Source organism: Varroa jacobsoni, unplaced genomic scaffold, assembly GCF_002532875.2.
Source record: "Varroa jacobsoni isolate VJ856 unplaced genomic scaffold, vjacob_1.0 scaffold_1386, whole genome shotgun sequence".
Taxonomy (NCBI): domain Eukaryota; kingdom Metazoa; phylum Arthropoda; class Arachnida; order Mesostigmata; family Varroidae; genus Varroa; species Varroa jacobsoni.
In genome coordinates, this window is record NW_019214288.1 from 591897 (window position 1) to 616515 (window position 24619).

The following is a 24619-nucleotide window of genomic DNA, read 5'->3' on the forward strand; positions in this document are numbered from 1 at the left end:
ATATAGTTTGTTAAAGCATTCAGCAAGGGATTAACTACTATTTATAGCACACGCTTTTGGTCATACACTCCTGTATATACATATCATCAAACTACTTCGATCATTCGGATGATTTTGAAATGAAAATTCTCTCCAAAAGTTGCTCGACCAATGCCCAGGGATATCCAATTTTGGCACCGACCATTCTCCGTGGGACTCCTTCGTGTTCGAGAACAGTTCATATTACCATTTACAGGTGTCTAATATATACATCCCGTTTGCGGACATTAGAAATCATTTCCAAGTATTTATTTATTTGTTGCAAAGTACTAGCCGTTTTTTTTTGTAAACGAACCGTGATATTAAAAAAATTTACACTTTTCTTTGTGCCTGGTTGGTAACTTTAGGTGCCTTGGTTACCTTGAGAAGAAGTTACCTTGGACACTCAAAGCTTACGCCTCTATCTTGGAAAATCTATCACAAAGTTCTTTATTTAGTTCAATTAACGTAGAGGTTGCATATCCTTACCAAGTGAGCAGTAAGCGGTTTTTGTTCCTTCATAGCATCTATAAGTCATTTGTATCTGCGACAAGAATATGTCAACTCGAACACCGTTTTTCCTCCTAATGTTACCTAAGAGCGCCCATAGCCTGCCACCGAAGAATACTTGACTCCAAGAACAATTTCGAATAAAGCAAAGCCCATTCTCATATATACATATATGTAGATATATACGACAGTGTATATCCTGTAGCAGTTTCACGATAACAGCACTTCGATAAAATAATACTGCTGCCTCTCATACAGCCGTGCTGAAAACCACTAACAGGGACGAACGCTGAAAAATATAATAAAAGTTAATTAATACTATATAAATTTAACGGATCTATTCTATTCTATACGCTATCTAAGATTTTCTTCGAACCAGTGACTCAGTAGGAACATTTCAGATCAGCATTAATAGCGATCGCGCATTAACCGTATGAAAAAAATGATTATAATTAGATCGAGGCATTAATATATCTTACACTGCAATTCGCATTATCGTACATACACGTTTCTTTTTTTTTAGTATAGCAACCAATAACTAAATGGCAACGTGGACAGTTACCTCATAGTAAATGTGAGATGATGGTAATATCCTTGCGTAAAGGATATACATGGATTCCAGTACCTATCGAATAAAACTAGCCTCCTTTAATATTAGTTGCACCCGTGCGAGTAGTGCTCACGCTGGTCACGTCACTTTATTCCCTCTTCGTATCTTTAACTTGAATTTCTGTATACAATTGTTCAGCCAACATGTCGTCTTGCAAATTAATATAAATCCAAGCCATTAAACCTCAATGAAGGCGAAATCACAGCATCTTTGAGTGATTAGAGGCAGCTTTGTTCGTTAACAATACTCGACTCCGTAAATAGTCCTGTTTTCTCGCAGCTGCATCGGTACTATATTTGTATTTTTAGCTGAATCTATAGATGTATTTGATCACATAGTTCGATAGAAAATATATTTTGGTGAGTAACTGTTTGCTTATAATGTGCTCATTACGTTCTAGATGAATCACAATTTCTATTCGCCAGCCTAAATATTGATTGGTTTACAATTTGGACTTAGGAAAGCCAAGTCGGTAAAGTGCTACTATGCTGGCACCTCCCAGACCGACGTTTTGTTGAAGAGCCACTTTTGCACCGGGAACTTGCCTCTTGCCGGCAGTGCCACGTAACTGCCAACAAAGCTCGGAGCACTGAGCCAAGCCGGTCGCTCCCAGGGGATGTCCTTTTGAAATGAGTCCCCCGCTCGGGTTAATGACGTACTTGCCTCCGTAGGTGTTATCCCCCCGGTCGATGAACTCGCCAGCCTTACCTACCGGGCACAAACCGAGAGCCTCGTACGTGATGAGCTCGTTTGCGCTGAAGCAATCGTGCAACTCTATAACTTGAACATCATTTGGCGTTAGTCCAGCTTTCTTGAATGCACGCTCGGCGGCTGCCTTAGTCATATCGAAGCCGACCATTTTGATACAGGACTTCTCGTCAAAGGTTGACGAAAAGTCGGTGGCCATCTCGATGGCGAGAATTTCTACAGCTTGATCCTGAAGATCCAGCCTCTTCACCATGTCTTCGCTCATAAGAATGGCGGCAGCCGCTCCATCAGAAGTGGGACAGCATTGCAGCTTCGTTAGTGGGCCAAACACTTGAGGCGCCTCAAGCACCTCTTGAAGAGTATGCTCCACTTGAAATTGTGAGTTGGGGTTGTTTACCGAATGCTTGTGGTTCTTGACAGCGATCATCGCTAGCTGTTCTTTTGTCGTGCCGTATTTCTCCATATGCTCTATGCCAGCGGCACCGAACATCTGCGCAGCCATGGGTGCAGGTGAGATACCATATGTCGAAGCAAGAACTTTGGCGTGTGTTTCAATTGGATTTGCACGGTCCCTGAACTTGCTGGTAAGCGAGCCCCTATCCATTTTCTCGAATCCGCATGCTAGGACACAGTCTGCCAGACCGCCTTCAATGAGCTGTTTCGCCAAGATAAGTGCAGTTGAACCCGTAGAGCAGTTATTATTCACGTTATAGATAGGAATACCAGTGAGACCGACCTCATATAGAGCTCTTTGACCGCAAGTCGAATCACCATACACGTAGCCACATACGGCCTGTTGAATTTCTTTGTATTCGAGTCGGGCATCCTTCAACGCTGCTTCAACGGCTTCCTTAGCCATGACCGGATAGTCGCGCTTTTTGTCACCGGGTTTCACAAATGGTGTCATACCGACACCCACGACGAAAACGCGACGCATGATTAAAGGTGCAGTTGGAAGTGAGTTCGATGTTAGGGAAGCGGGCGCTGGAGCTGATGTTCTGAAAACCCAACGTTGGAAAAAGCAAACGACAAACTATCCGTTAATAGGGGGCATGATTAGAACGATTTCATTCTATCAGAAGGTGTCTATATTTCGCATCGAATATGCAACAACTGGAAGATTCATCTGCGAAGATATTCATACGCCAAAAATTCTCTTCGCCAACGTACGTAGTGATCCCAACGTTAACAGTAACTGGAGCGAGAACAGTCCACTGTTCCATCTCTTTAGCTTAGATTGGCCAGCAGGATCTCATTGTTTAGCACGTAGTTAACTCTCAATCTATTTTTGATTTAGAGATTTCGTCGTCGTCGCTTATACGCAACATTCACGTAAGATTCGAGACATAAAAAAGATAGTCGCGCCGTAAACAAGCCTGGAGCCAGTCGTCCTTCGTACCCTATCATGCTGAATCAAGCTAAACAAAAACTGTAGAACCGGTTCAAAAGCCTGGTAAATCCTTCTTGTGTTGATGCGATAACTGCCGATCATTATAACGCCGCTGAGATTACTCGACAACGGACGACTAAACCGAAAAAACTTCAAGGAACGCTATTGCTTAATCGACACTCTAAGTTCGTTTACATTTGCCAGTGTGTTTTTATCTCTTGGCATCGACACTTCGGTAAGTACCTCAATATATTTATATTTGAATATAAGCCTACTTTGTTGTAAACAAGACAGATTAGAGATGAAGTATATATACACCCAGCTTTACCTGGTTCCTTGTTGCAAACCAGTGCAAATAATACGTCACCGTTGAATCGTGACGCACAACGACGCCGCATCGTATATAGTTTATATTTGTATCATTTTTTAGTTGTCAACACAGGTTCGGAGAAAAGGCTCTTGACGAAGCTGCGCTTGTTTCTGGCATTGCTTTTAGCTTTCCTGCTCTGACAAGTGACTATATAACATCGCAAGATGACCATACTGAAATAAAAAAAGCAACTTATTGTGTATTAAAATTAGCCCATCGCGTTGAATTACAATAGGGTGGCTTAACAGTATTTGCGGCCGTCTATTGTAAATTTAATTATAATTAGAAATCTTAATTGGAATATAATAATATTTCATTTAATTACAGTAATGAATTATTCATAACATCAATGCGGTTACTTTATCAGCATGAATTCAATTCACTGTACTCTACTTTTATAATATTTATTTATATAATTTGCTGTATAAAGTGGTAGATATTCCGTTATAAACCCAAATCGTGGTTAGCTACTAACAAATGTGTTATTTTTTTTGGCAACATCCGATAAAAACTTAATCTATTGAATTTCAAATGTGCTCTATTATGGTACGTAAATAATGATTATAACAAGAAACGCTTTTCTATCGCAACGCTTGGCCAGACTCAATCATTTTTTTTCGATACGGCACTCTACGAATAGCATGTAGCACCCAACAGACGGGTATTTGCCGCGCCGAAGTGCTCACAGGTGAGCTATGATACAAACGGAACTACGTTTTTAAAACGTGAACGTACAACGGGCATGCCTTGAGGCAAACATATGGCCATACTAGTAGTTGTTGTTTATCCATACTAATCAATACTTCGACGACGTAGCAGATAAAAGGCGCGGATTAATGAAGTTGTATCGACCAACCAGTCAATACAAATTCGATATGTTTATCTTTTTATTACCTTTTATATGTTTATCAACTGGCTGCCGAGCCATGTTCCTCTACAGCCAATCTGTTTCGCGCGGGTACTTTGAACGAATCAAGTCGTGATACACAAAATTTCAGAAAATTGTGGATTTGATTTATAGCAACAGAAGTACACTGTTTGGGCGGACATCTGTTCATATCGGTGAGAGAAGCCTCGCAGGATGGGGATCTGCGCAGAAACGTATGGCAGTAGAGTGCTACGGAGGAGATAGGCTATGGGCTGATTTCAAAAGGCATTAACGCTGCAAAGCTTTCATTAGGGTAAACTCTTCCCTACTTAATTATCGTATAGCAAATGTGCCAACGACATCCTATGGAAAAGTAGCTTTAATTCTTCTTAAAAATAATCTGTCACTCGAACGCAACCAAGTGTTTACTGTGAAAACTTTTGAGCTTTTTTTGAAAATTCACTAGATGGTTGCTTGCACAAAAAGAAATGTCGGAAACCAAATCAGAGATTTTGTAAATTCTGCTAGGTGTCCTTATAGACTATACAGGCCGACGAAATACGCACGTGACCGAACCCAATTCAAATTTGATATCACAAGAGAGGGAGCCCCCGCATGACTTTTAGTAATATTATTATTAAAATTAGCTCGTGATGAACGCACGCGCACACGCTTATACCACACCTGTACTCTTCCTTTTTGCTGTTATCGTCTTATGCGTTATGTCATTACGTGAGCTTGAGAAAAGAAGGAAAACATGAATTAAGCATGATGTCATTCCCAAACAACAGTTGTCTGCTTAACGACGACTCAAACAGCAAGGGGCATTTTGTGTCTCATTTGTACCGCGATTACAAGCTAAAGTCAAGACGTGTCATCGCCAAGCCGCACTACTAACACATAACAGAAGCGATGATAGTACTACACTTAATATCACAGTGTTACTTCAACTGAGCATTTTGTCAAATGACTTGCTCCGTATGCTAACTGTAGCTATATAAACAGACGTTACGTGACTGAATGCGGAAGATGACAACAACAATAACGACGACAGATCATTGACAAATCCGTAACTAAACGAAAGTTTGACGGCAAGCAACTAATACGGACTAATAACTAAGACGGACAACAAAGGTAGAGAGAGGGAGGGGCGCGGGGGGAGGTGCTTAATAAAACTCGTTCTCGTTGCAAGAGCTTTTGTAGACCAGCGTAGTACGGTACGTACAGTCAGGCAGTGAACACTTGAACGACTCCTGCGCAGACAGCCAACGGGGAAAGCAGCTCGATGATGTCTAGACTCTAGTGTCAGCCGTGGCTGGCGGATGGCATCACCACCAGGAAAAGTAACACAATTGCAATAAGAAAAGGACCGACGAACAGCATTAATATCAACAACTACAGCACCGCCACCATTGCTTTTATTCAACTAGAAGTCACGCTTTATTACAATAGCCACATCGCCTAATCCCACAGGGAACGGCAAACCAACGAACAGCCACGGCTATCAAAAGCGACTCGGTCTACGGGAGCATTGGAGCGGGCAAAAACGAAACAAATTTAATGGCTAAAGCTGCGCTTTGCTACGCGTATGGCAAGCAGCGCCGCGACGCTGTCGTTCGTTCCAGCAGTTGTCATGGTCGTCCTTCGCTGGCTGGGATTTTCTCCTCTCTTAGCCTTTATTTCCTCTATCTTAACGGCGTTTACAGGGGGGAGGAGGCGGGCGCAAGATCACAACGAAACGCAGATACGAGGGCTGACGGGGCAGCAGGCGGAAGAAGTAATAGTAGTAGAGCCACATACGAGACTTGTGCCGATGTTATGTTTGCAATTGCTGCCTCGTGCGCTGACTACCACGCTGACACTGCTATTGACGGGGGTTGACGACTGCAGGAACGGCCCATATTGGCCGCGGCTTTTACTTTGGTCAGGCTTAGCTTAGACTGATACTGACTGGAATGACGCTCCGCAACAGCAGCGCTGCCGCCAACGTGATAGCACCCCACTATCGACCGCGGTGCAAGGTCCAGCGCAGCTGTACGCTAAACACAGATGGAACGTCGTGTGCCTATCATTGCGATAAGACAAACTAACAGGCTTTTGTTTATCGCTGAAACAGTGAAACGACAAATAGGTCTACGTGCGTGCGAAGTAGGATTATTCGCTGCTGACCTATGCTGGTATCGATATCAAAGATGGACAGATGGTCCCGGAATAGGAACGGGCCTCACGGGCAATAGCCGTTGTTGTCGCTGGTTGCTGTTTGCTGTTTGCACTTTGTAATGAGGATGAAAGAGGGGCCAAAATTGAGAAGAATAAAGGAGAAAGAAATAAGTAAACGATAGAAAAAAAAACCAGTAGATCATCACACTAATTAACTTTTTATGAAATAATGAGATTGATATATACACATATATGTCGTATTATTCGATATACCAGGCGTGATAATCTTTTATAAAGAGACGCCTTTCATATGTGATATCTCTTGATTCTGTAACCACACTAGTACTAGTAAACGTGATTCAATTAGGTACGAAGTAATACCAAATTTGAGTTTACAAATCGTCTTCATTGAAGTTAGCTAATTGAAATCGACATTTGGTAACGACTAGGAATAAATCAGCTGGGTTTATCTAAAGCTGAAAATTTTACCTTTTCGAAAAAAAACTGAACAATTTCTTAGTTAACATTAAACATTATAGTAATAAAAAAGCGCGTATAACATATAAAAAGGTAGTGGAACATTCGAATTTTTTTGCAAAATATCCGGCTCTGGCAATATACATACGAAGACAGCTATAATTTCTGAAGTGCGGATTATTTTTAAAAGGCAGGCTAAAAATGTTTTTAGCAAACGTTCACCTGACCTCGGTTGTACAAATGGATAATATATCATAATTTACCTTATAATCCATATTATGTCTGTACTATTTAACATAGGGGTAAAAACTTCTTCTAATTCTTTCAGTACCCAAATTCATTGTATCTTTCACACAGACGTTCTTGATATTGAAGCTTTCCCCGATTACATACGCTATGGTAGAAGATTTGATCGGCTATTTCATATTTAAGAAAAATTACACAAATCGAGTGTATTTATACATGTGCATCAGTTAACTTATTCATTGCGATGATTTAAGCAATATATTATGTAAACAAACGCACCCTTGTAACTTTCTGTAAATACTTCCCAAAAGTGACTTTTTTCAACTTATCTTCGATCATACCTATGGACAAGCGAATGCAAATATTATGTAATCGATAACGAATTTATTATTGTTATCTATTACATAACCTTTGTATGATTAAAGTACGTTGCAATAATAGCCAACAGGCAGCGTTGAAAAAACTAAAGATCTTTTTTGGCTGTATTGTCCTAACTTTTCAGCGACTTATCTATGTGTGATACATTAGACAACGAGCCGACTTTAAGCCGAGAAAAGTAGGAGTCTATGTTAATACCTGGACCTTTTTTTAGGTAGAAGTCAGCCGGCACAATTCGCAGAAAGTTTATCGATTGACAAAAAAAAATTGTTGTCTTGAAGTTTTTTTTTCGCGATAACAATCCGTTCAGTTTTCATTGCGAATTTTTAAGCTTAGTTAACATTTTAATGTTTAGTTTTTTTTAATTTAGCGACTACAATTGAAGAACAACTTACAATTGAATTTTAAATCAAAATATGCTAGTAAATTTTACTTCGTGACATCTTTTTTCGTTGTAGCAAACTAACCACGAGTACTTTTTGTGAAAGCATAAATCTCTCAATTGTGCCGTTTTTGCCTGTTGGTCAATTGAGCCATCAAAACACATCGATTATGTCAAAGGCTCCACCGTTATTCGCAGTGGTTGTTTGGTTATATATGTCAATTTAGACAAGTCATACTCTCGCTCGTAGTGTCATACGGGTCGCGGCTGCATCGTAGCTTTGTTCAGCTTGCACTTTGATTATTATGTAACAGTTTAGCGATGTTACGACCGGGTAAGGGGGAAGGCGATAAAAACGCGCGAGGGCTTTTCATGGTCTATGCCTTAGTCCTACTGAATTTGTCGCCGTCGTTATTACCGCCCTCTTTAGGCCCGTGGCTTTGATTGACCACCATCTGCGATCGGGGGATCACCCTTTTCCGAATTCCGAGAACAGCCATAACAACTGCAACGCCATGAAACGCTTAAATAATACTGCCTTCCCCTCTCAGGCCGCTGGCTTCAAGCAAATGTATAACAGCCAGGGGTGCACCCTTCGACGTTGTGATTGTTATGACAATGAAGGCACTAACCTTACTCAAGCGGCGAATAGATGTTGTTGGGGCGATGGAGGGCCGTTCGATAGGACTCACAGCATTAGCTGTAAGCTAATGGGAAAGTGCACATATGTGATGAAACAGCTCCGCCGCTCTGTCCATCTGCCTCGTAAAGCTAATCCGCTGATTGACTCTAAGGCTAGCCATCTTGCCTAGCAGGCGCACGTGGTATATAGCAGTAATGCTCCCACTTTTTCACTAACGAACTTTTGCTCTATATTAGTTTATTGACTATCCGGCAAAACTGAGCGTACAGTTGTTGCCAGTGGTGTCATGTCGTCGCGTTTAACGCATAGTCCTGGAGCGATCTGTTCATAGCAGGGGTACGAATAACGGGTCACATTGCTCAGCGGCACGTCATGACGTAATTCAGTTGCTGTTACGTAGTAGAAGCGCTACGGCACGCGCCTGTGTGTGTGCGTCCCGGTACGCTGGTAAGACAAATTCATAAATGTTCGTAAGCTAAAAGAGCCGTCGTACGCAGGACTTGTCTGTAACAGATTTCAGATTTTTATATATCTGAATTCGTTTATGTATGTCAAGTTCCCATCGAATAGATAAATGAACGCTGTTATCGATCGCGTAACTTGTGGATAAATATCAACGTTGGAAGTTGCAGTCCGTTCTAATATTCGTGTTCACTTCAGAGCCGAACTTAGATCTTTGGTGGCTTATTTCGAAAATGTCATTTGTGATTTACCGGCCATAATTTAATTTATGTGGTTTTCAGCGATTTATTGAAAAAGTTTTATTTAAAAGTTCTTTTTACCAAAAGTGAACATCTATATTAGTAAATAATAAAGAAGCGGTGCTTTGAAATTAAAGACAAAGACCAGGCGTGTTAGTTCCTTATTATTTGACTGTTCGTAAGTGGCAAATCTCATCCAACTGTCGTTAAGATAAGCAAGTTTGTAATGACATTGGTCAGGGTCACTCGGCTATAGCGTTAGAAATCGGCTTGGGATTACTTAGACAAATGAAAAATCCGCTTCTTTGAGATATGCCTTCATTTCAGGCACGCAAGGCGCAAGATCTGTGCCGAGAATTTCAGGTCTCCGGGTAGTTGGCTTGATCATTTCGAAGATTCATTTTCGGAGATTTCCAGTTTACCTTTTGCTGAACGTTTTTTTATGACTGATTCTTTACTTTATTCATTTAAGCCGGGTGCAGCTAAGTATCACTTGACGCATCAACATTTGATTAAACAATAATAAATTCGTTCGGTGACTTTAGTTAATTTACAACAATACTCCGACTAATTCCATATGCGCTCTCAAGGTCCGAGCTGACAGTTCCATAACTGCGACGAATACAACGACGCTTGAATATTTGTGGGCGTATTTTCAAAGATATCGTTTGAACATTTTGTTAAATGGCAGATTAGGAGTTTCAAGTACTTTTAGCTTTTTTTTTTTTCCTAAGCCTGAGTCGGATTAGGGATTAGACATGAAAATGCATACGAACCAGATCAGTTACATTCAGGTTAATTGTGAATGTCATCTAGTGGATATGGATGTGCGTTTACAATCAATATCTGTGCTTCAGTTAGGGCCTTCGAGTTTCGATGTATTTCTTTCTTTGTGGCGTGAGCTGAAACAGCAAGCTTGCTCACTCTGTCAGTATCGCACTCCGATTTATAATGGTGCAATGTGCGAGCCTTGTCATCCATCGATGTCTGTCAGGCTGGTAAGAAAAGCTTGGACATTCGCCTCTAATATCCACATGGCGGGCTTTAGATGTGAAATAGCTTAAAGAAAATTACGAAGCACTGCTAAGGGATAGCAGATTTACACGGATAGCCACTGAACTATCTCTGCACAGGGCTGGCTTCTTGACAAGATGCAACATACCGTAAGTTTTACAGGACACAGAGGTAAGTTTTAAGGCTACTCAAATTCCTTTAAAATCTGTCTATGCGAAAATCGTTGCATCTAAGGAATAGTATTCTATCCTTCCGAGAGTTCTTGCCATGAAAAGGACGATATCACAGACAAATTTCTTAGTACACGATTTACTGCTACGGCCAAGCGACGCATTAGCCCAGTCAACGTACGGTTCAGATCTGGAGAAAGCTTATTAGGAAAGTTTGTTTTTTTTCTAGATTTCGTTGTAGGTAGAGTTGTAAGTGTGACTACGACGTATTTTCAGCACATTACAACGAAGTAGAAATATTTAGCGCGCAGTTGGATCTATTATCAAACAGTATACGTGGAAACATAGAAAAAAAAAACGTTCATAACTCGTGCTATAAACAAAACGATTTAAATTAGAATGCCTCTGATTCGAATCGGCAAGGATGTAGTACTGAATTTTGTAGATTATAAAGGTTTAGCTTCAACCAGACCCAGTTCAAGGCAACGCTTTGAGCTCTAGTGCAAGTGTGCAATCGCCATGATAGAGGCGTATGGTTCGTGTTTTTACTTCTCGTTATATTAGCCGAATACGTGGTCGTAGCTACAAACATGTGTCTGCTATTATACGAGACCCGTCCATGGAATATGAAGTAAGATATAATCGCTAACTCGTTCTTGGGATCAAAACCACAGCATACGGAAAAGTTGCGAACGGAGCCTATCTGAGGGCATGAGCACTAGATTGTAACTTGAATCGCAATTAAAATACTCTCTATGAGGTCATTTGCTCAACGTCGATGGGTTGTTATCTAGCAATTATTAGTTCATAACTATTTTTTAATACAGATTGTGTACAGTTTATGGTACTTTTTATTTGACCTTTTTACCGAAGATTCGTGGTGCCAGAATGAAGGATGATACTATTCAACCAGTCAGTTTTCCACGAATGTGATTTCCGTATTTTGCTTGATATTTTATAAAGTCAAGCTTATATTTCTAAGGGAGGCTAAGCTATTGGAACGCAAATAGCTACTTAAGAAGTTAATTTGAAAACCTCTTATGATGGCGGTTTAGGTGTTTGAAAATGCATATTCCCGATATTAGTATAGCTCAGGCGTTACGCAGAAAATGGGTATTCATCGAAACTACCTGCTTGGACAATTGTCTTCGACTCTGTATTTATTATTAGCTATAATAAAGAAGTATTTAGATAGTTATATTCATATTGGTCAAACTTAACGAGTTAACTGTATATGTTTGAAAACCGATCTTATGGGCACCTTGTTGAACTATGAGGTGCCTCTTGATTTATATAGAAGATCATATATATATATGTGTGTGTGTGTGTGTGTGTCACCATTTTAAAGGAGCAAATAAGCCTGTCATAAAAACAAAAAAAGCATGTCTCTATCTAACGCATCATGATTAAGATTTTTTCGTTTATCTTTAAGATATAATTTTATATTTTATTGATGCAATAAACCAGGAAAGAAATATGGCGCATGGTTGGGCTATCGTTCCGCTATAAAAACCTGCTCGTCACAAGTTTCAGCGGTGTAATGAAATGGGCATAGATATTCCGTGGACCTGTCATGGATGATCTCCGCAGAAATACCTGACTTTTTAGATCTGAGTTGATTCAATATACAGAGAATAAAAGCTCAGAGGAAGGCACAAGTTAAATGACAAATTAGTCATTTTTCCCGCTCAAGATGCGTAAGTTGACTTCATAAGCTCTACATAGAGGAACGATCAATAACGGGTAGGATCCAAATAAAAAGTTTCTTTTCTATTCTACATTCATCCTTCATTTTTCATTAAAGTTTCGCGTAGCCTGTAGCCTAGTCGTTTAGATGATCGAAAATGACTTGCGTACGTATAAGTAACACGAACGCAAACAGCCCTGCTCCTTTGTAAAATTATATCTGAATACAAATAAATCTAAACTGGTTAAGCTACAAAAAGTTATGCGTCAATGCAATTGTTGTCAGCTCGTTTCTACATATTCAACAATTGTATGTTAGCAAATGATATCAGCAATAGCCAGACACTTAAACATTATCTGATTAAGCTAAAACTCGTTCAATTGCTCACCCATTTTTTCGACACGGAGTCACATCTTGAAATTTCTGATAGCTCGAGTGCATATGAAGAGGATTCATCTTCCGGTGATTTTTTCTTTTATTTATTCGATAGCGATCCACATGCAAGGTGTATGTCTGTTGTATAGAACGCCTGGACACTCCGTCGCACACTCACCCAAGTAATTACGAATCACTATAACACTATGGTGAACTGGATGTCGTTCGTAGGGCCTCTTTTACGCAAAAAAAAAGTTCGTTTTTTTTTGGCTTTTTTCGTTTATTTGAACATGTGTTTTGTTTGCTGTTGTCTGTCTTGTCAGCAGCAATTGGTAACAGTAAGGTCTACACTCGAACTGAGGCTATTCAATGCAACGGCGAAAATCTCTTGAACAAAGGAGTGCACAGACAGTAATAGGATACTGCTGGGATCTTCCCCGCATATATTACGAAATAAATCGAAAGACCCGCTTTTTTGCTAACCTGTTCTTCGCCGTTGTTTTGTTCGTGTAGGTTACGCTGAATGCGACTGTACTTTGTTATTTCAAAATCAACGCAGACACCATTCACATTTCGGTGCTGATTTCAGTACTACGCTTCCAGGAGTTTCCCTTGCTTGTTTTTACAGTTGCAATTAGCACTGTCTTCCAGCTAATCAGGCGATGTGCTTCTCGACTGATGTCTTCACTGACGCCGACGTGAACTGTTAGAGAACTTATTCTCTGTGAGTACGTTGTCGTTTGAAGCGGCCGCTGTGACCGAAGATGTAAATCGGCCTGGCCCCACGGAACCGTGAAAGTCCACTTAGCGAAGTCGACGTGATGGCCACCTGCCCATGAACTGAATCACACGGCGTCACTGCCAAGCGGCTACTTGTCCAAGGCGAAAGATGGAAGTAGTCGTTAGGAAAGGGACCCTGGCTGCCCCTACCAGCGAAACAGTCCAAAGCTACAATAATCGTAACGTAAATGGAGTGCCTGCCGGCAGTAAACACTACTGATATCACTACTACTATTACTTTTGTGTGGCGACAAAGGTCAGTTGATTAGTCCCTGTCTGTCTTCTCTGACTCTTTTCACAGGTTTGTGTTTGCCAGCAGTAACAACAACAACAGTACAACACTGGCAAATAACAATAAAATGCTATGTCAATTGCCAACATCAGATCTAGGATAGCCTTTTCGTGTCTTGGCCTGCTACCTGGATCGGTCAAAAAGAATGGAAAGGCTACAAGAACGTCACAACAACGACACAATGAACCGATGAGGCACACGCAGCCGCAATCACTGGGCGGGTTCCAGATCCCACCCCATGATGTCGAGCAACCCCTACCTGACCGCTGGTTTCGTTTGCTAAAAAGAAATTCGACGCGCGTCTCGTTTAGAATGTACAGCCAATATAACAAAATGGCTTCGAGCTGAAAATGGTGTTCATTATTCTCAAGGGGTAACTTGGTACAAAGATATCCAGCTACAATATTTAGACGTGTGAGGTTAAAATCCGATGGGGTGAAAATTATATCTTTATAGTTGATAACTGGGAGAGCTCTTCGAGGTGAATGAAACCATTATTCATTTGTTCGAAAAATCTCGCGGCATCAACGGGCTTATGCGAACGATGATTCGTGATGATGGAACTTGTAAGTCAGACGTGGGTCACCTAACATACTGCATAATCTTTATCAAACCTATCAAAGAAATGAAGATAAGTTTTGTAAATCTATCAAACTAATATTAACTGTAACAAATTTTGCATAGATGCGTTAGGTTGAAGTATCCACAAAGAGTCACGAGTGCGCAAGTTATCAAAAACAAATTGGCCAGCAGGGCTAGTAAATGTTCTCTATTGACACAGTAGACAGGAGCGACAAGCTTATGTGTCAAGTACCTTTAACTTTGTTCTATTTCACTCGACTCCGATATTCATAGCGATGTCGAGGGAACCCTTTGGATCAGCTGGGAGCGGATGAAGAAATTGGGCCCTCACCGACCCTCGCTAGAAACTAGCTGCCCTCTCTTCAAACAAATAGGCCTTTTAGAGAAAGGGCGCCAATTTTGAAATCTTCTGCGGATGGGAGATGGGAGCAAACGTTTGGTAGTCATGCACACTATAAGGCATTGCCCCAGGAAACAAAGCAAACTCTCCACGCTCAAATTTAAATAAGCTAAGCCCTATTAAAATGGGAACGCCAGATGAACATTAAAAAGAACTGTCTTACTTATAGAGTAAACACGGTTATTTATCGAGTATACGTACGCATCTCATACGTTTTACGATCAGCCCTTCTCACCATATTAGTCTCATAAAACAAACTCGAATTACGTTTAAACGCGCTGAATCCTTTAATAAAGGAGGGTGTCTGTTCAACTTTTTCATCTCACTTTGAAGAAAAACAGATCGCTCATCTCTAAGGCATATTACTGTAGTACATTTCATAAGAAGTGGAATGGGAGACAGTCTATCATAGCAACGATGAGTCTATATGACGAATGAGATAGAACATCTTGGTTCCAGCTCGTTGTACAGGCACTGGTACGAGATGAGCACCAACCATCGCTGGAAAACTACTTAGCGAAAGATTATAGCTTGTATAATATTTAATCCATAACCTTATTGTTGATCACGTCCTTGAAAGTGGTACACCTTACATTTGCGGAGACACCTTGAAGGTTGATGCACATATCTTTTAGCATATAGATGGATCCGAACGTGTTTGATAACACATAGAAAATAATCTCTCGCCGATAATAACCGGACCTTGTCTAGCATAAAATGCTAGTTTTCACTCATAAACATTGCTATCAATTATTAAACGTGGCCTCAGCAGCGGGCTGATGAGAGCCTTGAAACCTTTTTTCGTGAAATACGCTGCCCATTCTTTAGATTGTGCGTTCGGTAACTGCTAAAGCCTCATATAAGTGGCACATCCTATAAATATAGCTGCCTTTACTTTCAGGGAATAACAATGTTATACGCGGGAGTGTGTAAATCTACTGCTACGCGCTATTTCGAATACAAGTTTACATGCACAATTTACAATGAAACTAACTAAACGCTTTCTAAATAACGTACGATAGAAACGAAACTTTCAAGTCAATAGGACATCTAGATTTTTCAAATAGAGGTAGGTCTTAAGGACTGAGAATTGGTGTTACTAGGTTGTTTTCGGCAAGTTTTAAACGAAGCATCATATAAGCTATTAAAAGCTGGACGAATGCCAAGCAGTGTACCAAGGCACACCGATTGTTAATAACAATTTCAAAAGTACAGAAAAATATAACATTTACAAAATATTAAAACCAATTTAATATTTAGGTAATAGCGAAATAGTGCAATTCTGGACAATGCAAAACGGAGTATCCATAGCGGGCTCAATGACAAAAGGGAGCGCGGTGTACCTTTCGTCATGATTTAGCAAGAAGTGGCCAACGAATATCAGCTTTAAGGAACCGATCTAGCTAACAGTTACTTATCACATGTCCAGAAAAAAATCATCGTCTTAGCATTTTAAAAACTTTACTTACGAAGGAGCGGGTAAGCTTTGATACATGTGAACGAAATCAGGCAGAACGCTAGCGGGTACCATTGCATTTAACATTCACTTTCTTTGGGGTAAGTTTCAATCACCATTCTATACTTATCGGTGAAAAAACTTGCACTGAAACGCTTGTGAACTTACTAGTATTTATAAAACTGCGGGAAACCGTCCAGTCACCCAGCAGCTAAATAGTTAACGAATATTTCTTATTTTCACCAGACACCAAATGCATAGTAGGATCAAAGACTGACTAATGAATTATTATTATCCTGGGCATAATCTGTTGACTTAGAAGCATGTTTTATCCTAGATTTCGCATTCATCGGTAACTATTGTTTACAAATAACTAATTCAGCTCGTTTTGTTAAACAAGGAGTGTAGGTATTTGTGGCAAGAGGTATCAATTCTGCTTCTGCTACATTCGTTTGAAAGTTTACAATAATATTACGGTTTTACAGTAATAAAATTGGTTCGAATAGATGGTAAGCAACATAATACACCATACATAGACGTGCAAATGCATGAATATAATAATATGAGTATATCTAAAAGAATACTAAGATATATGTTAGCATTGCTTTCATAAAATGCCAACCCAAAAAAGTTTCTGAATGTATAAATTTAATATAATAATTTTCTTCATTTGAAATTGAATATAAAACACAAAGAGGTAGAAGTATTAGGTTAGTTAATTATTTAAGAATACCTAGCAAAAACCTTGCTCTAGGAAAACCAATGCCTGACAAATTTAATTCCATGCAACAGGTGACTTTGGTGCCAGTGAAAGTGGCTGAAGCCAGGGACCTATGGAAACGTCTAGAAGATTTTTCTGTGGCAGACTTCAAACGATTTAGTCGACTGGGGGTGATAGAAGCACGACTATGCTTGGTCTTCTTTGAACATGAGACGGGGATAAGAGGCTGAATTATTGAAAAATGGAAGAGACCTCACGTAAGCCTCCTTCTAACTTAAGGGGCACAAAGTTCGACAACAAGTGCCGACGTCGTAAATTAAATGATATGAAATATTTAAAAGGAAAGTCATTGGGAAGGTTAAATAAGCGCGAGGCGCTTCATGATATTGAACAGCAGTAACGTAACTCAATGGGAACGCACAATATCAAACTTTTTGACGCGTTTGTATTGCCTATTATATAAGGATACCGCTATAACGAAAACAATGTACAGAGCGCTAGCAATAGGACACACTTCACCGATACGTGTTCACCTGTCGCATTTCATAAAGAGAGCCTTTTTTAAACCGAAGCCTTAGTCTTGTTGTATTGAAGGTAGAAATTTTTTTCTCAGATCTTCCGCATATGAGCAAGGATCGGTTATTGTACAATGTCTGCATGCTGAACTATTTTGACCGAAAAACCTTTTTAGTTGCTTGAAGTTCATGGTATGCCATGTCTCAAAGATATGGATGTCAAAGAGAACTTATTCTCATAAGTCAAGAAGTAAAAACTATCAAAAATAAAGATACACATGTATTAAAAACTAATTTCTGACAATACTTTCTGGCGTTAAATCTACTTGCCCTACTACTAAATTGCCCAAACTATTTAAATGAATACTTCAGAAACAAGCGTAAGGTTACGTCATCAAAATGATGCAAAAAGCCCCTGAGGACGAAAATCAGTTTCTCTTGACTTTTTTCAGTGAAGTAGCAGCAATAAAAAAATATTCTCTGTTAAAAAGCTATCAAAGGAGCGACTGCTGGCTTGCCTAACGATCCAGATGCTTCATTGTGTGTAAAACTAAACCAGTGTCCGCATTTAGTGTTTTATGTAGTAAAGGAGACATCGTGCCGCCATTATTTTCGCAGAATGGTCTATTCGTTAACAGATAAACTTGTGTGGCTATTTTTTATATAAACCTATAAACAATACTGTATATATATTCTGTGTGTAAAACTGTATAGTTGAAGAAAATGAAACCGTAGCACCGCTTTGTTGAGTAATAGCAAACCATGCGTCGCCAGCGGGATAACGCACCAGCTTATACAAACAAATTCGCACAGAATCCATTGGCTAAGCAACAGAACATAAGAAAAGCATATAACGCTTATGGCCGTTTAACATCCCAGATTTAAATCTCCTGGGTCATTATGTGATGCGTGATTGAGCTGGAGTACAAGAAATCTCAATTTGAACAAGTTGGCTAGCTCATATCATTATTAAAAGGCGCTCAAAAAGAAGCATTCAAGTGATATGACATGGGTTTGTAAATGGTTTAGGCTTGGATTAGAGTCGTGAACAAAACGAATGGCATGTACATTGAAAACATACATCCGTCGAAAATGAGCCTATCGACATTCGCAAAGATGTATCTGATTATCTATCTCTATTAAAATATAGGTGACATTATTATGGTACCAGTGGAAAAATAAAAAAAAAATACAAAACGGTTCGTGTGACAATATTCAGGTGAAAGTGAACAGGCATGTGGATGTTCCATAGATATATCATATAGACATACTTTGATTTTCGGCTAATCTTTATCTAAATTAATTTTGATCTCTTGCTTATCACCATGACCTCGCTAGAATATTCGAGGTTATGTGAGCTTAAAGATGCGTATGATAAATCACCGAATTCACTGATAACTTTGTTATGATGGTCGTTCAAAACTTTATAGATGCTCTAACTACAGAATGTGTTATCTATCACGAATGCCTAAGGCATGTCTTTATTGATTCAATAGGTTCCTCCACCTACTATTATTTCATCGAAAGCTTTCTTTAACTACTGTCCATCAAAAATGTTTTTGGCATGTTAGTATGTTGTTTCAAACATGTTGTGTGACTGACTGCTTTTTATGCGTATATGCACTCAACACAGATGCATGCGTTCATGAACAAAGGGAAGGCACATCTTTGCATGATAGTTCCTCCAATAAAGGCATCAACACCCTAACGAATATTTACAGTTATGCGAAGCTATGATCAAATATTACTAGGACTAATTCTATTGGCCAAAACTAGACAAAGAAAATCATTCAGTTAAAGAACCAGCGCGGTTGTATAGTACAGAAGATAATATGGAATGCATGAAATCTAGAGTATCTATTAATACAGCTGACATAATGAGCTAATTTTAAATTGCTCTATTAAAAAATTGATACATTCATACAGTGTTGTCATTTTCTCCACCATTAAGTGAATATTGCATTTATACCGATTGATTTTAAAACAGATTTTTTAAATTTTTTGACATAGTTAAAAATTCAGTTTTAAAAAAGGCCCACTTCTGAAGCTATGAAGACAGCTTCTGGCCTCTGCATCTAGTTTGTGGTAGTGCCCCCATATCTAGTATTACTAGTAATATTACACTAATCGACAACTGTTTTAATACATTGGGAAAGTCTCGAAGCGGATCGAATAAGTAACAATAGATGAAGTTTAAATTTTATAAGTAAAGTAATTTTATTTCAACACGAGACATAACTCTATGAAAAACCCTTGCAATAGCAAATAATGCCTTTTTCGAACTCAACTTCAACTATACGTATCCTTTATTGCTATTTTCAGTCTTGAATAACCTTTAATGCATATACAACAAACAACATTTACATTTAACGTGTATACTGGTTTATATACAATTTACGAAATAACTATATACAAGAAACAATGATCCAACGGATATGTTTTAATGTACTCATGTTTAATAAATTCATACAGCTTAGTAGAAAACATTTTTTTACAGATTTATATTAAGCAGTCATCAAGGACTTCAACAGTCCTACTGTAAGATATTGGTGATTTATGGAGAACAGAACGTGTTTTTCCTCTATACGCTGGAGAGTACTGATAGAAGTTTCTGTCGTTTCCGATATTTGCTGTTTGAAATAACATTATTCCAGGCATCCTTATTATTGTCCTCAAAATAATTGAGTCCCCAGTGAAGAAAAATGAACTTGCCGATTCGATCGCCTGCATATATAATTGAAAATAATGGCAAAATACATTTAAGCTAGAAGTCGGTTTAAGCAAATAAATACTGTAAAATTATACTTCACAGACGAACACTTCAGTGATACAGATTGTTGAATTACTATAGAACGACCGTCTAAGACGTCCAAATGAAAAATGTTATGTCTTTTTTAAGTAATATACTTTTCTTCAACAATCTTAAAACTTATTATGGAACTCACGTCAATCACTAAAACTAACAAATTATAACTCACCCAGTAGTGTCTTTTTGTGTTTTATCAACTCCGCGGCGATCACCCTGATTGTTTTTACCTGACAGTTGATCATCACCTAATAACAAAGGGATATTATGCTATTACAGAAGATATTTAATAATAAATCCGACCAAATATCTACAGTTTTAAAAGTCACCTTACAAAAATTTGAAAAATAAATTAATTTCGTAAATCCAAGCCTTACGCTGGAACACACAGCTAAGCAAGAAACAATTTCGGGCTATTAGTATTTTGTGTGAATTGATCGGACTAATCAGACCGCAGAATGATCGAAGCAGAAAGTAAGTACCAGTTGCTTACCGCATCTAGGAGTCGGCTGCCAAACTTATCAACCGCTAATTCTACAGATTTTTCAACGAGTCTGGAAAGCATCTTAAGTTTAACTTTTTCACCAATTGTTTCGCTTGCCACTACAGCTTCGAGCAAATGAACGTGTGAACTACAAGCTAAATTAAATAGTTCCTGGGCAGACAAATCGTCCAGTGCTCTCAAAACCTGTAAAGACACACATGGTATTCTCGTCATTTCGCTTACGCGGCTTGTAAAATAAACTGTTTATTTTGATTTCACCTATATGTGTTATGAAAAAAATACAACTTATGTGAAAACCTATAATATAAGCATAATATGCCGTACTTCCCGTTCGTCTACTTTGTTGCCACTCATATTCACTAAAAAATTTACTACATTTAAATGCGTTTTGTTATTTTATGAGAAATCTTTTCAATAATTACTCTAACGCTTTTCCCTACTAAAAAACTCGTAAGGGTGAGGCCTTAAAGAAGATCAAATAATCAGTTGGTTCTAACGACGTTATACCTTTTGCTGAGCTTTGAAATTGCAAATGACCTTGAACATGGGTCCCAAGCTGAGATTTCTGATAAGAAATATAAAGTTTTGCTCGGATCCGCCTTCTCTTTCTGTCATTGCAGCAAAAAGCTTATCCGAATAGTCACTCTGTTTTATGTCGAACCGTGCACATGCTTTTGCCACTGAACCGTTCTTCGTCAGCAGCTCGAAGGTCCATTTATTTGCCAGCTTATCGTATATCTCTACAAACTAACAAATGAGATGTTTTATAATAACCGCCTTAAAAACACTAAAACAAGCTCTACGTAAATGCAGTATATACTGAGTTGGAGCTTTTGATTTTTTAATTGTAATTTATTTATTCTTCAAGGACAACTTCCGTTTAAATTAGCTATTACCTACCTCATCTTTATCTTCAAGTGCTTCAAACATTCCACTGATAATGCCTGGATTGGTCTGCGAGATTTTGTCAACGAATTGTAGAACTTTAGTAATGCATTTTTTTGACAGGCCAAACTTTCCTGCGTGTCGAAGGACCGAGGCTACAACGATAAATGAATCCGCATTCGTCAGCATACGTTCGGCATCATTCCTAATCTCAGAGTTAGGAAATTAATTAATTGATTAAGGATCGCGCTTTATTCCTTAAGGCGTAATTCAGTAATGCGTACTAAGGATTAGGTTGCTTTAAAAGGCCATAGTGAACACAGTAAAATAAATGCACACCATGCATGCATTTTTTGCATAAATATATATCTAATATATCTAAAAAAAATATATCTAATAAATAAATAATAAGTAAAACATAAATATATCTAATAAAGATTTAACTGCGATGAAAAAGTTACCCGAATATGTGTTTGACGAATTTTTTAATGACTTTCTTGATCTCAAGAGCTGCCGCGAGAGTTACTGAAAGGGAAATAACGAATCGCGCTTTGTGGTGGCATATCAGGGTTTCCAGTTCAGCCTCAGTTGTTAGAAACGTAAAGTAACGGTCCCGAAGATCAGTAATCTGGTCGGACATAACCGTCGTTTCTGAAGAAAGATATATAATAAATATATATATATATATAAAGATATATATATGTAATGACTAATTCCAGATACTGACTGTGGACATCCAAAATATACCAAAAACAACTCGTTTAGTCTATTAGACATAATAACATTATGATCTGATACAGTACTACATTAATATTTCAATTTCCAGAGCTGCAAGCGGAAAAAGACAAAAAAAAATTATTTAAAACAAAAAAAGTTTGACCCATTTTGATAAACACAACGATGAAATGAATACTTTAGTATTATATTATCAAACGAAAAGTGAAGAACCACCTTTTTCAACTTCTCCGTGTAGATCTTTAAGAAATTTTTTCCCACATAGCGCACATAGTATTCGTTGAGTGAATATTGTCTCCTCGTAGAAGTAACGTTCGATATTATCGACAATGAACAATCCAAGACAATGAAGCCATGTACAAAAGATTGTCTTATAGTCTACTGAAGGATTATCGTTACCTTCATTTTCCTCGTCGCTTTCGTACGTCGATACAAACTGAAATGTTACATTTAGGGAATAATTAATAAATAACACATCTTTAGACGATGTGATAACCATATTTGTATAAACACGGCTATCTTAATATTCTAAAGGTAAGCGTTCGGTAATGTTTCTTTGATCATGCATGGTAGTGGTCGACTATATCATTGTCCAAATTGGCAGCTGTTTTGTTATTCACCAAGTCCTTTCAATTTACCTTTTCAGGTGAGCGGAAATAGTCGAGAACGGAATCCATCAGAGCTTCAAAAATCTTAATAGTCTTGTGCTGAGGAGGAGTTTTTTCGATGTTGAAAGCACGCATAAAACGTGCAATCACGGCTAATTCGCGACTCCGAGTCAAAAATTCTGCCACGTTGGAGTTAAGATGATATGACTCACTTTTCGCTAGAAGAGCTTCTTTGGCAAGCGTTTGTTTGAGAACGTTTGCTATCATAATATCTAAAGCAAGTATAAACAACAAATTACTGCAGGAATGTATTTATTTAATTTAATTACATATATTGAATAACTAAATGTGTGGACTATTAAATGGTTCCTGTTAAAGATGCTATAGCACTTCTCCAAATAATGGGGGACGAGAATCACCCATGCCAATACTACCCTGCAATATTTTTTTATGCTTACTAACCTTCTTCATCTTTATTCATTTTCTGAGTTTTCCAGTGTGCTTTCATCTGTGAAAGAAAGTTTTTCACTTCAATCAGATCGGGATGGACATGTTCATGATCTTCTTTAAAACGCTTTAAGTCATTTTGCCCATGACTCTCACAATTGCCAAATGACCGCTTCGAGCTTCGCCTAAAAGTTAAGTAATGCTAACTCTTAAGTAATATAAAGAAAACGGGTAAGTAGTAACATACACAGGTATAAATCAATAGCAGGGGTGAATTTCCCCTCTCACGAAAACATATAGAGGGTATGAATTATCAAATGGCTCAACTTAAAATGCTTAGTATGTACCCAATATTATACCTGTCTTCATAGAACATAACGTTTTGAGATGTCCCTCGACGAAAGCGTTTGCTACCTTGGCTTCCTCGGCGCTGCATATTTAATAACGACGGCCTGCAAAATCATAATGTAAAATTAAAGTAATGCGCTTATGAAGCTCAATGTCAATCAATTATAGAAATAAGAGAGAGCAATAATGATGTCCTATTCATCGTCAAAAAATAAGCGCAATACAGACCAACTTAAGGATATTCTCAAAAAGGTGAGGGTGTTTTAGCTAAAAGTTCAGGGTATTTTCTATCTAATTATTTAGCCACCAAAATAGGAAAACAGAATTTCATAAGGCGTACTAACATAAAACGAACTACTCTCTACTTCACCGTATTGTACATTGCTAATGAACCCTTTCAAATTATAAAAATGCAAATACATTCACGTGGTAATTAGTTTCGATTTCTTTTTCAAATTCAATAGTCACAAAAAGGTTACTTGTCACCAATATCTATCTGCTACGCGTTAAATTTATATATATATATATATAGCTGTAAAAATATACATACACTTATTATGTTGACTGCGCCTACTTAAGGTTACTTCTCTAATGAAATAGTAAAAACACAGTTTCCACGATGATTACTGCACGCGATAGCCGTCACATGTCCTAATATTATTGTTTAGTGAGGTGAGCGACACACGGGCGCCACGCCAAACATCTACTTTGCTCAAATATTTGGCAGAGTCTAGTTAGGACTTTTTCACGCGCTTCTTTGGCTGATTCTGATAATTCAATTGAAACACTAGAAATTGTGTACTTAGAAGTGCAATTAGGATAATCAAAACTG

General features: G+C 38.5%; 2 protein-coding genes across 8 annotated transcripts; both read right to left on the reverse strand.

The window, feature by feature from the left end:
- Positions 1-1175: 1175 nt before the first annotated feature.
- Positions 1176-14015, reverse strand: LOC111269448 (sterol carrier protein 2). 6 transcript variants are annotated; one of them, XM_022849046.2, is made up of 2 exons: positions 12721-14015; positions 1176-2844 (listed from the first exon to the last, which is right to left on the reverse strand). In XM_022849046.2, the coding sequence occupies exons 1-2, from the start codon at positions 12786-12788 to the stop codon at positions 1581-1583; spliced, it is 1332 nt and encodes a 443-aa protein (XP_022704781.1). In that variant the 5' UTR covers positions 12789-14015; the 3' UTR covers positions 1176-1580. The 6 variants fall into 6 exon arrangements, with proteins under 6 accessions (XP_022704781.1, XP_022704785.1, XP_022704783.1 ...); XM_022849050.2 differs by having other exon boundaries at positions 13191-14004; XM_022849048.1 differs by lacking the exon at positions 12721-14015 and adding an exon at positions 5700-6113.
- Positions 14016-19645: 5630 nt separating this feature from the next.
- On the reverse strand, positions 19646-24583 carry LOC111269440 (uncharacterized). Of its 2 annotated transcripts, none has more exons than XM_022849036.2 (11): positions 24338-24583; positions 23799-23891; positions 23455-23624; positions 23023-23264; positions 22601-22820; positions 22111-22300; positions 21665-21854; positions 21272-21511; positions 20753-20947; positions 20432-20507; positions 19646-20177 (listed from the first exon to the last, which is right to left on the reverse strand). In XM_022849036.2, the coding sequence occupies exons 2-11, from the start codon at positions 23873-23875 to the stop codon at positions 20035-20037; spliced, it is 1743 nt and encodes a 580-aa protein (XP_022704771.1). In that variant the 5' UTR covers positions 23876-23891; positions 24338-24583; the 3' UTR covers positions 19646-20034. The 2 variants fall into 2 exon arrangements, with proteins under 2 accessions (XP_022704771.1, XP_022704772.1); XM_022849037.2 differs by having other exon boundaries at positions 22784-22820; positions 24338-24579.
- Positions 24584-24619: the final 36 nt, after the last annotated feature.

Coding starts and splice junctions, on each gene's coding strand:
- LOC111269440 (XM_022849036.2), bottom strand. CDS start 23,875: ATGCAGCGCCGAGGAAGCCAAGGTAGCAAACGCTTTCGTCGAGGGACA. Junction 20,948..21,271: donor ATTTCAAAGCTCAGCAAAAG/GTATAACGTCGT, acceptor GTGTCTTTACAG/GTTTTGAGAGCACTGGACGA. Junction 20,508..20,752: donor GCAGCCGACTCCTAGATGCG/GTAAGCAACTGG, acceptor CTTTGTTATTAG/GTGATGATCAACTGTCAGGT.
- LOC111269448 (XM_022849046.2), bottom strand. CDS start 12,788: ATGAATCCTCTTCATATGCACTCGAGCTATCAGAAATTTCAAGATGTG. Junction 2,845..12,720: donor ACTCCGTGTCGAAAAAATGG/GTGAGCAATTGA, acceptor TTGGGTTTTCAG/AACATCAGCTCCAGCGCCCG.